A 15800-nucleotide genomic window follows, 5' to 3' on the forward strand; every position below is an offset into this window, starting at 1 on the left:
GTTGTTGTGGAAGCTCTGTTTAGTCGCTGTTGGAGCCGTGCTTGGTTGCTATGGAAGCTTTGCTTGGTTGCTTTGGAAGCTTTGCTTGGTTGCTTTGGAAGCTTTGCTTGGTTGCTTTGGAAGCTTTGCTTGGTTGCTTTGGAAGCTTTGCTTGGTTGCTATAGGGCAATAAGACAGTTATCTGTGCCGGTGTGAAACTGCTGAGGTATATAAGGCTACTAGCGGTTTTTCCATATAAGACATAGGCATAGACTTCTTGAGTCTTCTGGAAATAAAACCAGGGACTACACAGCCCCAGACACTTTATACCCGGGCAGTTAAAGCTACTTTTTGGCTTAATAACTATTTTTAATTTATATAGCACCGACATATTCCTCAGAACTGTTTAAAGCTTTTCATCTTGGTCATCAATTTTTTGGTGAACAACCCCTTTAAAGTGGAGTTCCCTTTTAACTTGTCACGTATTTGTCTGGGACAGAACTGAATGTCACATTTTGCAGCAATCCAGCATTTCTGTTCGGGTGCAAATTTTTTTATTTATTTATTTATTTTAATGATTTTTAATAAATTCTTATTTTATCGCAGGGTCCTGCTTTAATACTGAATGCAACGCCATGAAATATCTATGAAATATCACTAAATATCTATGACCAGTTCTACACTGGACGCCATAATTCTTACAGACGATGCAGCTTCGGTTCATGTTGGGTATCTTACACTTCTGTGACTGCATTGAGTCTAGTTGCAGACTGACCGGCAGCGATATAACACCAGACATGTCATTGGACGGGACTATAATCATCGGATCCGTGATGAATGTTCACCTGAACAGAATCTACCCGAACACCAGTTTCAAGGAGAGGCCTGGTCCTGCCGTCTGTAAGACGTAAGACTTGTTTCCTATCTTATGTTCAGATGCTTGTTGAGAGGGTCAAAGACGGCCATCATTGTATTAAAGGCTTCCAGTCTTATGTAAATATAGTTTAAAGGGGTATTCCAACGATAGGCAAGAAAATTAAATGAAATAAATTGTCCATGTGACCCACTTATTTTTAGGGTGCTACATGCGAGACCTTCTCTAGTAACTTATAATTCACTGGATATGACCTCTTTGCTATCCAGGATTGCAGAGTGTCTATTGGCAATATCTTCCTTCTCCTCTCGCTTTCTAAACCTCAACATGGACAAAACAGAACTAATCATCTTTCCCCCATCTCACTCCACCCCGCCATCTAATCTGTCAATCACTATCAATGGCTGAACTCTGTTTCCTGTCCCCCAAGGTCACTGCCTCAGGGTCACCTTTGACTCTGTTTTTTTGAAACCACATATTCAGGCCCTGACCACCTCCTGCCGCCTTCACCTCAAAAACATCTCCAAAAAACTGCTGGTGAATGCTGTCATAATCTCCCGCTTGGTCTACTGTAACATCCTCCTCTCTGGCCTTCCATCTAACTCCCTTGCTCCCCTCCAGTCTATCCTTAACTCTGCTGCCTGACTAATCCACCTTTCCTCTTGCTTCGACTCCGCTGCCACTCCACTTCGACTCCTTTCCACTGCCACTTTAAATTGTTGACCGTGATGTACAAGGCCATCCACAACCTGTCCCCTCCGTACAACTCTGACCTGATATCCCACTACCATCCCTCACGCAACCTTCGATCCTCCAGTGATCTCCGTATGCACTCCCCCTTGTTCATACCTCACACAACCGCCTCCAAGACTTTGCCCGAGCCTCCCCCATACTCTGGAACTTGCTACCCCAACACATCCGGCTCTCATCCACCATCAAGTCCATCAAAAGTAACCTGAAAAAACATCTCTTCAAACTAGGCTACAACCTACAATAACTCTGTATCACACTTGACTGGCTGTACTTTACCTTGTGTCTCTCTCCCTGTACCTTATAGATAGCTAAAGTGGCCACACACTTGAATAGCTGTTGCAGCTTCAATGATTTTTCTTTTTTACCTCTCAATTTACATGAATGTTCATATTTCCCTATGGGGGGCAAGCCCAACAGCTCTGGCAGTGGTTTATCCCTAATAACACCTAGGATCAGACAACTGTAATCCAAAATGCCCAACCCTCCTCTTTCACCATTATCTGTGAGGGCAAGTATAGAGGCCGCCATACACTTACCACATTCAGCAGGACCCCTTGTCTTTTGCATATGTATAGGCACCTTAAAGGAGAATTCATTACCGGCAGAGGGTGGGGGAACATATTAAAGACAGTATTCTTACCAGCCCCCGTGCCCGGCGAATATCATCTTGTCTCAGCTTAGGGCTACGACACAACTCGGCTGACTAATAACAGGTGGGATTTAGGTCACTCAGCCAATCAGTGATTGCAGCAGTGTGTCACCTTAGTCGCTAACTTGCTGAGCAGGGCATCCATCAGCCGATTCAAGGCGTAGCTTCAGGGGAGCCAGGAAGACTGCTAGCTGAGGTTCCAGAAGTGGAATGTGGTGCTGCACAGGCATTGGGTCAGGTAAATATACCTTCTTGGACTTCTTCTTCTTAGCCAATTCTTGGATTTCTCAGCTAAAAGCTGAGGGATCATAGGCCGCAATGTGTATGTCCAAGGTGTAATTCAAGCTGCTTGTAAATAAATAAATAAATGAATAAAAAATTAGGCAAAGTTTTTTCATTTACCCCTGACTTTAATAGCAGTCCTAAATAGATGACCAAACATCTCCTTTATTTATATTTATCAAAAGTCGTCCACAAAAGTGGTGTAAGGCTGACCATCTAGATATTGACGGAGGAGAAAAGGGCCGGTATGTTGGATTTCAGCTGATCAAATTATTCAATGTGGCTGGGATTCACCATCCAAGTATAGCCAACTTCCATTATAGATGTTCCACTGAGCCTGATGAAGGTCTGTTAGTAAGGACTGAAATGTTACAAAAGCTGTGAACTGATCTTCAATAATAAATACTATTAGAGTGCAGAGTTACATCATAAGGCTATGTTCAGACAATGTAAGAGACTGGCCGTTCCATGACCCGGTCATGGAACGGACGGTCTCAGAAAAGATCATCCCGGCCGGTACTGGAGTACCGGCCTGATGATCTCTAGTGTCCGCATCAGAACTCCCCACTGCAAACTATGGAGCATGTGGCCAGAGCCGCTCGCTCCATAGTGTGCACTGACAGGGCTTGCTGCGGCCGCTATTCACTGAATAGTGGCCGCAGAAAACTGACATGTCAGTTTTCTACGGCGCCGCTAGGGATCCTGGCCAGAGTGTATACCGTGTACACACTCCCGACAGGTTTCCCTCTGCCTGCAGCACAACGTAGGTTCCTTACCAATCACGGCCGTGATTAGTACGAAATTCACGTTGTGTGAACATGGCCTAACTGTGGATATATAATCCTAATCCACGTCGCATTGTTCTACAGAGCCTGAAATTAGCTGTATAATAAAAATATATTCTGGAAAAAAATAACTTGTTTATATCCTCCTCAGCTTGAAGTTAGATAACTACCAACGTGCTCAAGCCGGCCTTTTCGCCGTGGAGGAAATTAATAAAAATCCTGAATTTTTGCCAAATATCACCTTGGGATTCCAGCTGTATGACTCTTGTACAGTCCTCCAGAAATCAGTGTCAGGAACTCTGCAGCTATTGAGTGGACATGAACAACCTCTACCCAACTATCGATGTAACCAGGACACCCAGTTGGCTGCAGTAATCGGACATTCTGCATCTACAGAGACAATTTTACTGGCTCATATACTAGGGCTGTACAGGTATCCACAAGTAAGTACTGAGGCATCTATGACACTATGGAGACATTTATTAATGCTGTGGTCAGGTTGTAGGTCAGGGAGAAGGCACAGATTCACCCCTTTTCCCTGGCATACATTTGCCATATCCCCTGCTCGCCTGATGGGTGGGCAGGGGGGTATGGTAAGGCCTGGCCTCCTCCCACATCTAATCCATCATAGTTTACACCTGCTTGCAGGCATAAATCATAGCAGAAATCTATACCTTCTCAGGAGCAGGTATAAATTTCTGCGCCTGCCATAAAGTAAGGCATACGGTAAAGCCGGATTCACTAAAAGGCACAGGCCACTTAGTGAATCCAGTGGGGCAATTGGGGACAGGGCTTTATGTAGGATCGGCATACAAGTACGCTGGTCTTCATAAATCCCCTCCTATATGTCCTTAAGTATTTACTAAGATCTTGAGATATCATGGGTTCTCTTGGCTTACTTACTGTGAATCTAAGCGAGTCTTCATTGACACCATGATCCACAATTACTAAATCTTTTCATGTAAAAACAGACTAGACAATCTTTAAATGTGCCAGATTTATCAACGTGGTGCATGTTGTTCGATAAATCTGTTGCACTTAAAGACTGTCTATTTGTAGTTTACATCAGCTGTTACTTTGCGTAAAGTGCACCAGAATATTAAGCCACATTCTGTCACATTTTTTTTACTACAACTTATTTGCATAAGCCATACCCATTTCGTACCTGCTAAAAAAAAAGCACCTAAAAGTAATAAATGTGGATGAAAGTCCTGTAAGCCACACAGGCTGTATCCATGTTTTAACAAACTCCTTAGGGCTGCATCTAACTTCAGCAGCCTCTGCTAATCAAATGAAACACGGACAACCCAGAGCATGCTCAAAATTTCCTCAACTCTAATGTTTATGAATTGTAACATTTTCACTCTTGAACTTTTTGAACTTTCCAACAGATTAGCTTCTTTGCCACAAGCTCTCGCCTCAGTGACCGTACCCAGTTCCAATCATTCTTTAGAACAGTCCCCAGTGATGCCTTCCAGTCTCGGGGTCTAGCACAGCTGGTATTACACTTTGGATGGACCTGGATTGGTTTGGTGGCCATCGATAATGATTATGGATTGCAAGGTATCCAACTGGTTAAGAGGGATATACTACAAGCTGGAGCCTGTGTGGCCTTCACAGAGACCATAATCTCTAGCCAAGAAGATCGAAATTCTCCACATATTGCTCAGGTGGTTAAAGACTCAACAGCCACAGCTGTGGTCTTCTTCTCTACTGATATTGACTTAAAATTTGTACTTGATGAGATGCTGAGACAGAATGTGACAAGGAAAGTGTTGATTGCCAGTGAGTCTTGGGCTACTTCATCTTTCTTGTCAGTGAACAAATATTCAAGACTTCTCCTTGGAACAATCGGTTTTGCCCTCCATAGTGGAAGTATTCCAGGATTTGAAGATTTTCTCAACAAGATAAATCCATCTATGGTTGTGGGAAACCGGTATATAAAAATACTCTGGGAACAAGTTTTTGGCTGCAAATTCCAAGACCTGACATCCCCTGAAACCTCATCGAACTCATTGGTAAAAGTATGTACCAGCCAAGAAAGTCTTATTAGCATCCGGAACATTTTTAATGATGTCTCTAATCTAAGAGTAACATACAATGTCTATCTAGCAGTTCATGCAGTAGCAAAAGCTCTGAGCGATTTGGCTAAATGCAAGAAAAGAGAAGGACCATTCCTCAATGGAACATGTGCTGATATTCATAACTTTAAACCTTGGCAGGTTAGTATGAGCTCAATAGGAAAACTCTGACAATGTTGTCACCACCATGGTTGTTGTATAACATTTTTCAAATAAATTGATATTAATTTGAATTCCCAATATACTATTCATAAACTCATCTATGCATATAGATCAACAAAGACTTTATAGGTAAACAAAGACTTTATCAGAACGATCTGGGTGTTCCGGCCATAACCAATCACGAGAATAAGCCAGGAGAAGTCCATACTTAGTGAGTTCTTTTACGACTTTGTGCCACATGACCAAGACAGCCACTTAATGTAACCCTGTAGGATTGTCTCACTCACATGGACACAGAGCAGTAGAAAAAACATGCAGAAATGTACATCTCCCCCTGCTTGTTTTTGTCATCAATTGCAGTCTGAACACAAAGCCCCCAACTGATAAAAACTTTCAACATGTCTCAAACATATGCAGAAGCACATATGCATAAACTAATATAGACATTTAGGTAAACTCAGGGCACTTAGAGCACACATTCAATCAAATGTTAATTCTCCATATAGAATGTAGAAGTGGCCCCAGATTAGATGGGAATCTAACACTAAAATCACCTCTCCTGGGCTTCAAGGCCTTCAGCATGCCAATGTTTGTGTTTGTAGGAGTCAGGAGAGATCACTGTTGGTTGAACAAACTTTTGGCCAATAGTTTTTGAAGGTGTATGGCCACCTTAAAGACTGAATTTACTTCTATAGCTACATGAAGATGGTTAATAATTTTATAATTTCCACACAGTTGTTGCACTACATGAAAAGGTTACATATGAACATTTCCAGTAGTAGACAACTCTTTTTCGATGAGAACGGAGATCCACCTGCTTCTTATGATATAGTGAACTGGCAGCCGAGCCCTGAAGGTCAACTCCAACAAGTCAAAGTGGGCAGCTATGATACCAGTATAACTAGTGGGAATGATTTTATTATTAATACCAGCCACATACAGTGGGGAAATGGACACCATTGGGTGAGACACTATGCAAATTACCTCTTAAATTTAACTTTTACCTAAAAGGACCCTCCTGTCATCTATATATCTCTAGCATGTATGATTGAGAGACATATGATTGACCCATGGACTTCCTAGGATTAGTGTTCATTAGAGATGAGCAAACAGAACTCCCCAAACTTCGCTCCGAACTTTGTAAAAAAGTTCAAAAGTTTGTACTTAAGTACCCCCAGAATGGGACATTGAAAAACTATTTTTTGCCTTGAAAAAATGTTTTGCATGTGATTTTTGCTGTAAAAGAGCCCCTATACTCCCACTACTGTCTCTGCAATCATTTAGCTGTTTTAGCGCGGTTCGCTCAAGGTTTGGTTCAGGTTAAACAAAATTTTACAGCAAAAATAAGCGAACCTGATGAACAGAGCGTTTAGAAAGTTTGCTTATCTCTAGTGTTCATAATTTTAAAAAATGCAAGATTTTAGGATTATTTAAAAGTAAAGATAGTAAAATGAAAAAATTGGAAAAATATACACCAAAATCCTTTAAAAATAAGCTTAACATCAAAATATAATTTAAATAACAGGACATTGTCTGATGACACATTATCATTAAGTCATACTTACGATATTTTTGCTCAAAATTCTTTCCAGGTCCCTGTTTCGGTTTGCAGCCCCAGTTGTCCACCAGGCTTCAGGCAAGCAACGAAAGAAGGGGAACCTTCGTGCTGCTTCCAATGCATCCCATGTCCACAAGGAGAAATAGCCAACCACACAGGTAGCAAACAGAAACTAATTGGTACATAAAATGTTCTAATCTCTGCAGCCACAGAGTTATCTAGGTTGCAGAAAAAAAAAAGGTTTCATGAGATTAAAAAATAAACCAAGGAGACTTCCGGTTCCGGCGCCATGCTGTAAGCAACGAGTTACCTCGGCTCCGCTCAGCAGTTACCGTGCCTACTCATTCAACACCCGCACCACCGATCCTAATGGGTAAATTGTACCCTTACCTGTTCGGGGCACACATATGGATCGCTTTGTCCACAAGAAGGTGAAGCAGGTTAAGCAACTGCATCGCTCCAGGTCCCGCAGGACCAGAGGGAAGGAGGCCGACATGGCGCCGTCACCTGCATCATCCTGAGCGGCCTCACAGGAGAGATCGAAGTGAGATTTCTCGGGAGGTGAGGAAGAGGGAGACACCTTTACCCTCGATTATGCGGCTCTGGCAGCGGAGGTCGTGAAGTGCATTACCCCTGGGCTACAGGACTCGTCACGGCGGCAGTGACCGAGGCCATGAAACAGCTTCAGGCGGAAGTGCAGGTGCAGGGGGCGCGGGTAATGGCGGCTGAAGAGAGGATCGGTGTGTTAGAGGACTCTACTGCTTCATGGGACACACGTTTGCAAGCCGCGGAAAGAGAGAGCAGGAGATTATGGGACAAGGTGGAGGACCTTGAAAATAGGTCCCGCCGTAACAACCTCCGGATCACGGGGGTCCCTGAAACTGTCAGGCAAAGAGATCTGCTCCGACTCTGTGAGGTAACCATACCTTCTCTATTGGGTCTCCCGCGTCCCTGTAAAGTCGAGTGGGCACACAGATTGGGCCTGGAAGTACGCCAACCACAAGACAAGGGCATCCCCCCCCGGGACTGGCGCAGAGAGAACGGCCTAGACAAGTAAATGTTAAATACTTAGACTTTACCGACAAGGTGGCTATTCAACGGGCGTTCCGTAATGCCCAGGAAGGTCTCAAATTAGAGGGACACTGCCTTCTTATCTTTGGTGACTTTTCTGTAGAAGTTACACGCAAAAGGAAGATGTTTTCCCCGATCTGTACGGCGCTGTTTAAGAAGCAAATCAGATTCGCTTTACTGTATCCGGCGGTCCTAAAGGTGTTCCACCAGGATGGATCTATGCAGTCCTTCTCGGAAGTTGACGACGCGGCCGACAGTTTGAAGGAATATTTGGCTGACCTCCCTCCTGACATACCCAGGAGCCTGCAACGTGCGGGAGGCGGCACACCCTCTACCCAGCTGCTGTCACAGCTCCCGCAGGACCAATGGCCAAATCTGCCAGTGAGCCAGCATGCTCGCCCTACCTAGTAGCTGGGCTTCTTCGCCAAAGAACTGATATCATAAGGGGGCCTTACTTGGTAACTCCCATACTGGGACGCTATGCTGTTCAATGCGAGGCCGTGTTTCCTGACTCCTGTTGACCAATCTGTCATTTCCTGTCTCTCCTTGCTGGGGCCAGATGCTGAGACGAACCTCTTGCCATACACCTATCTCCTGATTATTGGCCTGTCTCCTCCCCAGTATCCTGCTTGTCCTGCTTCCCCTCCTCTCCTAACCTTCTTCCCTACCCCCCTCTCCCTTTCCCATCTTTCCCTATCCTTCCCCTCTTCCCCCTCCCTCTCCGGTTCCCCCTTATTATCCCTCCTTCCCCTCCCCCTCTTCCTATGTGATGGTTCCTGGAGACAAGAGGACATTGCCTACCTTATAAGGTTTTATGCTGCAATTGTTGAGCCCGAGGAGCCGGAGGTCTCCTACATACTGCAGTATGATGTTGGTAGCATTGGTATTCGGCCTCTTGGCCAGAGTGGGAAGAAGTGAGGTCCATAGACCCGGAGTCTGCCCGAGGTCGGATGTCCAGACTCTCTCTTGGGCAGGGGTCATACTGTTATGTTGTTGTTCATGTTTGGGAGGGTTGTTTATTTTTTTTGGGGGGGAGGGTTCCGGCTCACGATCTGCCTTGTGGTCCAAAGGGGAATTTAGGATAGTTTACCGGCTCAATGTTCAGCTATGATACATGTGATTTCATGGAATGTGAAGGGCCTGAGATCGCCCCATAAAAGAAATATGATTTTGCGCCACCTAAAGCGGTTTGCACCGGATGTAGTGATGCTACAAGAAACTCATCTGGGCGAGGAGGACTTCTTTAGGATGCGCAAAGGATGGGTGGGGGAGGTGTATGGCTCGGCAGCTGTATCACACAAAGCCGGGGTGCTGGTGCTCATCCACAAAGCTTTCAGTCATGAGACCACTCGGGTCTGGTCTGATACAGAGGGGAGGGTTTGCAAAGTGTGTATAAAGACCTCCGCCGAGGAGCTGGAATTGATCAACGTGTATGCCCCGAATGATGCTAATAACACCTTCTTTCAATCTCTTACCTCAGTTGTCCTTCAAGACGTGATGACACCAAAGGTGATAGGGGGCGACTTTAACTCTGTTATGAGCCATGCAGAAGACAGAAAGTCGGGTAAATCAAGCGGGGCGGGTCCCCGTAAAAGGGATTTTGCTCTGCCGCGATGGGCACGGACAGTGGGTGTGTTGGACGCCTGGAGGTGGATGCATCCCGATGCGAGGGAGTTTTCCCATTTTTCCCATCCACATAACTCCTGGTCCAGAATAGATTATGCTTTTGTTTCTGACTCATTGTTACCACGCCTTTAGCGGTCGCAGATTGAGGATATGATTATATCAGATCACTCATCCGTGTCCATTGTGTTGCAGGATACTATCCCTAGGGGCACTGTCTGGCGGCTCCCAAAGGCCTTTATGCCTTTTAGGCCTTCCTGAAACTCTGGTGGTGGGAATTTGCTAGGGACAATGCGGAGCATGTCTCCCAACCTCAACTCTATTGGGAAACTGCTAAGGTGGTTTTAAGGGGTCGCATAATGTCATATGTTTCTGGGCAAAAGAAAAAAATTACCTAACAGCTTAAAATTCATAGTGAGGCCTTACTAGGTTAACCGCTGAGGAAAATGAATTGTTGAATGCCACTATAACAATAGAGGATATCACTAGAGCTATTAAGGGGTTGAAGCCAAACAAGGCTCCGGGGCCAGATGGTTATACGGGGGACTTTTATAAGATTGCAGTTGCGAAGGTGGGCCCCGCACTCCAATCCTTATACAATCTGTATTTACAGGGGACACCAGTGTCAGCCAGCATGAACACAGTGGTCATAAAAGTTTTTCCCAAGGAAGGAAAGGATTTAACTTCACCGGGGGGGGGGTATCGGCTGATATATCTCATCAATGTCGACCTCAAAATACTATCAAAAATCATGGCTGACCGCCTGGCTGTTGTCCTCCCTCGCCTTGTCTCATCTTCGCAGGTGGGTTTTGTCAAGGGACGATCAGCGGTGTCCAACTTGAGGAAGGTCATCAGTGTGCTGGATGAGATCCAGCTTTATCCCGACCTACACCCCTCCCCCGCAATATTGTCGATTGACGCGGAAAAAGCTTTTGACAATGTGCGGTGGGAGTGGGTGTGGGCGGTGATGGCTAAAATGAGCTTCAAGGGCAATTTTTATAAGGTACTTGTCAGCGCTTTACACTGCTCCCTGGACCAGGGTGGGCACCCCGGGCTTTTTGTCTCAGCCGTTCCGGTTGTTTAAAGGCACCAGACAGGGCTGCCCCCTATCGCCTCTTTTATTTAACATTGCTATAGAACCGCTATCGCGCATTCTAGCATCACATCCTGGCATAAAGGACATAAAGGTCTTCTGATCTTGCAACGGTATTTGAATGTTTACGGGACTTCGGGGAGGGGGCGGGGTTTAAGGTCAACTTTCCAAAAGCATATTGTTGGATCTGGCTGTGAGATCCCAGGGCTTTCGGGGAAATACACCAGTCGCGGTAGAACGCAGAGCGATTAGATACTTGGGCATCATGATAGGCAGAACGCCCAGCTCACTCTATGGGCTTAACTATCCACCACTCATCCAGTCAATCCTTAGCGATGTAGACAGATGGAAATCACTACCCCTTCCTACAATGGCCCGCTGTCACCTACTGAAAATGTTGGCCTTTTCCAGACTTCTTTATCCCATGCAGGCAATCCCAGTACTGTTAAAGCACTCAGACATAAATAAGCTGCAATCTTCCTTTCTTAAATTCATTTGGAAGGGGAAGAGGCCTCGTATAGCCCTTAAAAAATTACAACTATTTAAGGATCAGGGGGGGCTCAATTTCCCCGATATCTGGAGATATAATGTAGCATGTCTGCTCAGACATGGATTCGACTGGATGAGGGGTGGAGGCCCCTACACTAACTTTAGGGAGGAAACGGCCCTGGCCCTTGGTCTCTGGGGGCGGTGCTGTACTCCAAATTCTCTGCCATCCCATCCCATATAAAAAGGTCTTTGCTGCTGCGAGATACAATTGCGGCCTGGAAGGCAGGCCTAAAAGATATCAAACTACCCGTTGCTATAGGGAAACATATGACATTATGGGCGCATCCGGAACTGAAAGTGAACCAGCTTGATAAGGCGTACTTAGAATGGAGGGACAGAGGGATAACTTGTGTAGCTCATCTTCTGCATGACTCCGAGCACAGGTACTTGACTTTTACAGAGCTTCGGGCCAAATATGGGCTGCCTGAGGGGAATTTTCTGTTATATAACCAGGTCCTTTATTAAACCCAGGTTGCGGAATATCTCTTCCTTTTATGGGTCTAGTTTGGTCCATGATATGCTGCAGGTGGAGGCTCCTATGCACTCGCTGTCGTACCTTTATTGGGCGCTGCGACGGCAGGCTTCCAAGCTCTTTTGTCAGGGCATTTTTAAGTACTGGGAGGGCAAATTGGGTTTCACTGAACTGACTAAACCGATCCTGGATGGGTGGGCGGTGGTGAGGAAGGCAATAGTCAGTGAACATTGGAGGGATACCCAATTTCGCATCATTCACCACGCGACTTATGGTTTCACCTTGCCCAAAACTCTGGACAGACCCGACAGAATTGATGCCTGCCCAAACTGTAACCTTGGGGGAACTGACTACAAGGACTGGTGACATGTCCCCTTGTACAACATTTCTGGGTGAGGTTGAAAGATCTGTTATCATCTAAATTACGGGTTACCTTGTCATTAGAGCCTGCTTTTTTGGTAATGCATATTCCCCAAACTGAGGAGAGGCCTTCGTTGCTCACCCATGTTTTTGTTTTGGTGGCCAAGCGTTGCCTGCTCGCTTATTGGCTGGAATCTCGGATGCCCTCCACTGACGAACTGGTGAGCCAGGTTAAAAAATATCTACTGTATAACTAGCTGGAGGTGCTGAGAGCCAAGGAAAAGTCTACCAAAGGTTTCTTCTGGACAACGTTCATTTGTGCCTTCCTCTCTTCTGCTGAAATACGCCAGGTAGTGCTGCCGTTCAAAGATACCAAATGGTACCTAGCTAAGGATGTGGCCGGTACGCTTGGCCGCTTGAAGGTGTGAGTGAACATGGGCCGGGGATTTTCTCTCCTATGTCTTTAGAGATAGGCTTAGGCTTAGATTTCTACTGAGGGCTTTCTGGGGTGATCGCGAGCCGGGGGGAGGATGGGGGGGAGGGTGTTTTTGGTGGGTTTTTGATTTTGATTCTGGCCCAGACCTTTCTCTGGGATCCATAGGTCCATGCTCATGTGGACAAGTACATAATTGTTTGTAATAATTTTGGTTGTGTACACTTACGTTTTACCTGAAGTGGAGTATTGTCTCCGCGTATGTTCATGTTTTTTGAAATATTGAAAACTGAATAAAAAGTTTACAAAAAATAAAATAAAATAAACCAACAGTTATTAACCTCTGCAGTCAGGCATTAAACCCTGATTGATACCCTGTCTTCATTTTGGAATACATGACATGTATTTCAAACTAAATAAAGTAACAATACAACAGTTATTCAAGTCTCAGATCCCATTCTAAACTCCCAGTCAGACTCAAATTTGAACTGTGTAACAAGAACACACTGCAGCCAATCAACAGCCTTAGCAGACACATCCCATACTGCTGGCTCAGTGATGCCATGATGCAAGGAGTACAATACATGATAGCTGAGGACGCTGATTGCTTGCAGTGTTTGTTGTTACACAGTTCAAATTGGAGTCTGACTGGGGGATAAAAATGGGATTGGAGAGTTGATTAACTGTTGTATGGTTACTTTATTTAGTTTAAAGCCCTTTAAAAACTATTTTAAAAACTTTTTTTCTTTTTTAGAACACATTATGTTGTAGAACTTCAAGTCTGCCTACTTAACATCATATTTCAAAACATTTTTCTTTAAGATTCACTGGAATGTACAAAATGTCAGTGGGATATGTGGCCAAATCCAACTCAAGATCATTGTGTTCCAAAGACCAAAGAATTCCTTTCACATGAAGATCCACTGGGTATCACCTTAATGGCTACTGGCATTTCCTCATCATTGGTTCCTGTGGCGATCTTTGGACTTTTTATTCACTACAGAACAACCCCCATTGTTCGGGCTAATAACTACTCCTTAAGTTGTCTTCTCCTGTTGTCATTATCGCTCTGTTTTCTCTGTTCTTTAATCTTTATTGGTTATCCAGAGTATGAGATCTGTCTTTTAAGACAAGTGACTTTTGGTATTGTATTTGCACTTTGTGTTTCCTGTATCTTGGCCAAAACCATTATGGTAGTCATAGCTTTTAAGGCCACAAGACCTGGTAGTCAACTAAGACAATGGACTAGACCACGAGTATCATATCTCATAGTCACCTCATGTATACTCATTCAGGTATTTCTTTGTATTATGTGGCTGACACTTTCTCCTCCCTTCCTAGAAGTCAAATCAGAAAGTAATTCAGGAGTACTGATTATTCAGTGTAACGAAGGGTCACCTTTGGCTTTTTGGTCTATGCTTGGCTACCTTGGTCTTTTGGCCTCCATTAGCTTCATTGTGGCTTTCTTGGCCAGGAGACTTCCAGACAGCTTCAATGAGGCCAAGTTCATCACCTTCAGCATGCTGGCCTTCCTGAGTGTCTGGATGTCCTACATTCCCGCATCCCTCAGTTCCCGCGGAAAATATATGGTGGCCATGGAGATCTTTGCTATCCAATCATCAACCTGGGGTCTGGTTATTTTCATGTTCCTTCCAAAATGTTTCATCATTGTATTCAGACCCGACATGAACTCAAGAGAGAAACTGATGGCAAAACAGAAAATGTAACTTTTCTAATTATTACTTATGTTTTCAGTGTTTCCTATGAAATAAAAATTTTAAGTCATGTAATAATTTTTTTGTGGTATTTGACCTGGAGAATATTTACTTGTTTATTTGTGTCAGGTTTATCCAAAAAGCTGTGTTTGTCATAGGTTAAAAGCCATTGTTACTATTGCCTTAAAAATTTGAACTAAATTTGATCTAAATCTCTTCTCTCCATTGTTTGCCCTCAGACACAACAGTTACAGTCTGCTCAACTAATCACTGGCAATGATGCTGAGCAGGCTGTCACTCTTGTGTCTTCAGAATGACATGCCTTTTATTTGCTGACATCTCTGGCCGAGACAGAAACTCTGTCTAGGTTTTTTATGAATCCCCATAGAAAGCCTCTCCTGCTCTGGACAGTTCCTGTCTCAGCCAGAGATGTCAGCAGAGAACACTGTGTCAGACTGAAAATAAAACTACATTTACTGCAGGAAATACAGCAGCTAATAAGTACGGGAAGAATTGAGATTTTTTTAATAGAAGTAAAATATAGTGATAGTGAGATAGTGAGATATTCGAATATTCAATATTCATACGTATATCCCGCAAATATTCGAATATTCGATCGAATATTCGATCCCATTAAAGTCTATGGGAACAAGTATTCGATTAGTGAAAAACATCTATTTGACCATTTGGAGGGTGAAACCGGAAACTGGGGGATTTGAACGCTTATCGAATATTTATCGAATATTCACGGGATATTCGTACGAATAACGAATATTCGAATATCTCATTATTCGATCAAATATCTATTTGATCGAACAGTATTCGCTCATCACTAGTAAAATACAAATCTATGTAACTTTCAGACAGCAGTTGAAATTTGAAAGAAAAAGATTTTCACTGGACAACCCCTTCAAAGCCGTTTTTGTAACTTTGACAATAAAACAAATTTGCCTTAAAAAAAAGCTTTAAAGTACTTAGATACCCTCATGGGTATGAGGTTTTAGGGTGCTTAAACAATGATAAACTTAAAGCGTAACTGTCATTTCAGGGTCATTTTTCTAAAAACATTAAATATGAACAGTACAAGCGATTTTAAGAAACTCTGTAATAGGTTTTATGTACTAAAAGAGTTTCCTTCTGGACTGAAAAAGCAATCTCCCAGCCTCCCCCCTCACATCAGATGAAGCAGGATTTCTGTGTCCATTATGTGGCTATGGAGAGGGGAGGGGCTGTTAGGAGTGACTGAGCACGGAGCAGTCTTGCAAAGCACAACACCCTGCAATCTTCTCTCAGTAAGTTCATAGATAAGCACTGACCTTTCTGACACCTGAATTTAGCGGTTTAGGTGCCCATACAGTCTA

General features: G+C 44.0%; 1 protein-coding gene across 1 annotated transcript; it reads left to right on the plus strand.

The window, feature by feature from the left end:
• The first annotated feature begins 686 nt into the window (after positions 1 to 686).
• Positions 687 to 14451, plus strand: LOC138784743 (extracellular calcium-sensing receptor-like). Its single transcript, XM_069960417.1, has 6 exons — positions 687 to 886; positions 3474 to 3765; positions 4714 to 5544; positions 6301 to 6528; positions 7158 to 7281; positions 13547 to 14451. The coding sequence occupies exons 1-6, from the start codon at positions 687 to 689 to the stop codon at positions 14449 to 14451; spliced, it is 2580 nt and encodes an 859-aa protein (XP_069816518.1).
• Positions 14452 to 15800: the final 1349 nt, after the last annotated feature.

This window comes from Dendropsophus ebraccatus, chromosome 1, assembly GCF_027789765.1.
Source record: "Dendropsophus ebraccatus isolate aDenEbr1 chromosome 1, aDenEbr1.pat, whole genome shotgun sequence".
NCBI classification, from domain to species: Eukaryota; Metazoa; Chordata; class Amphibia; order Anura; family Hylidae; genus Dendropsophus; species Dendropsophus ebraccatus.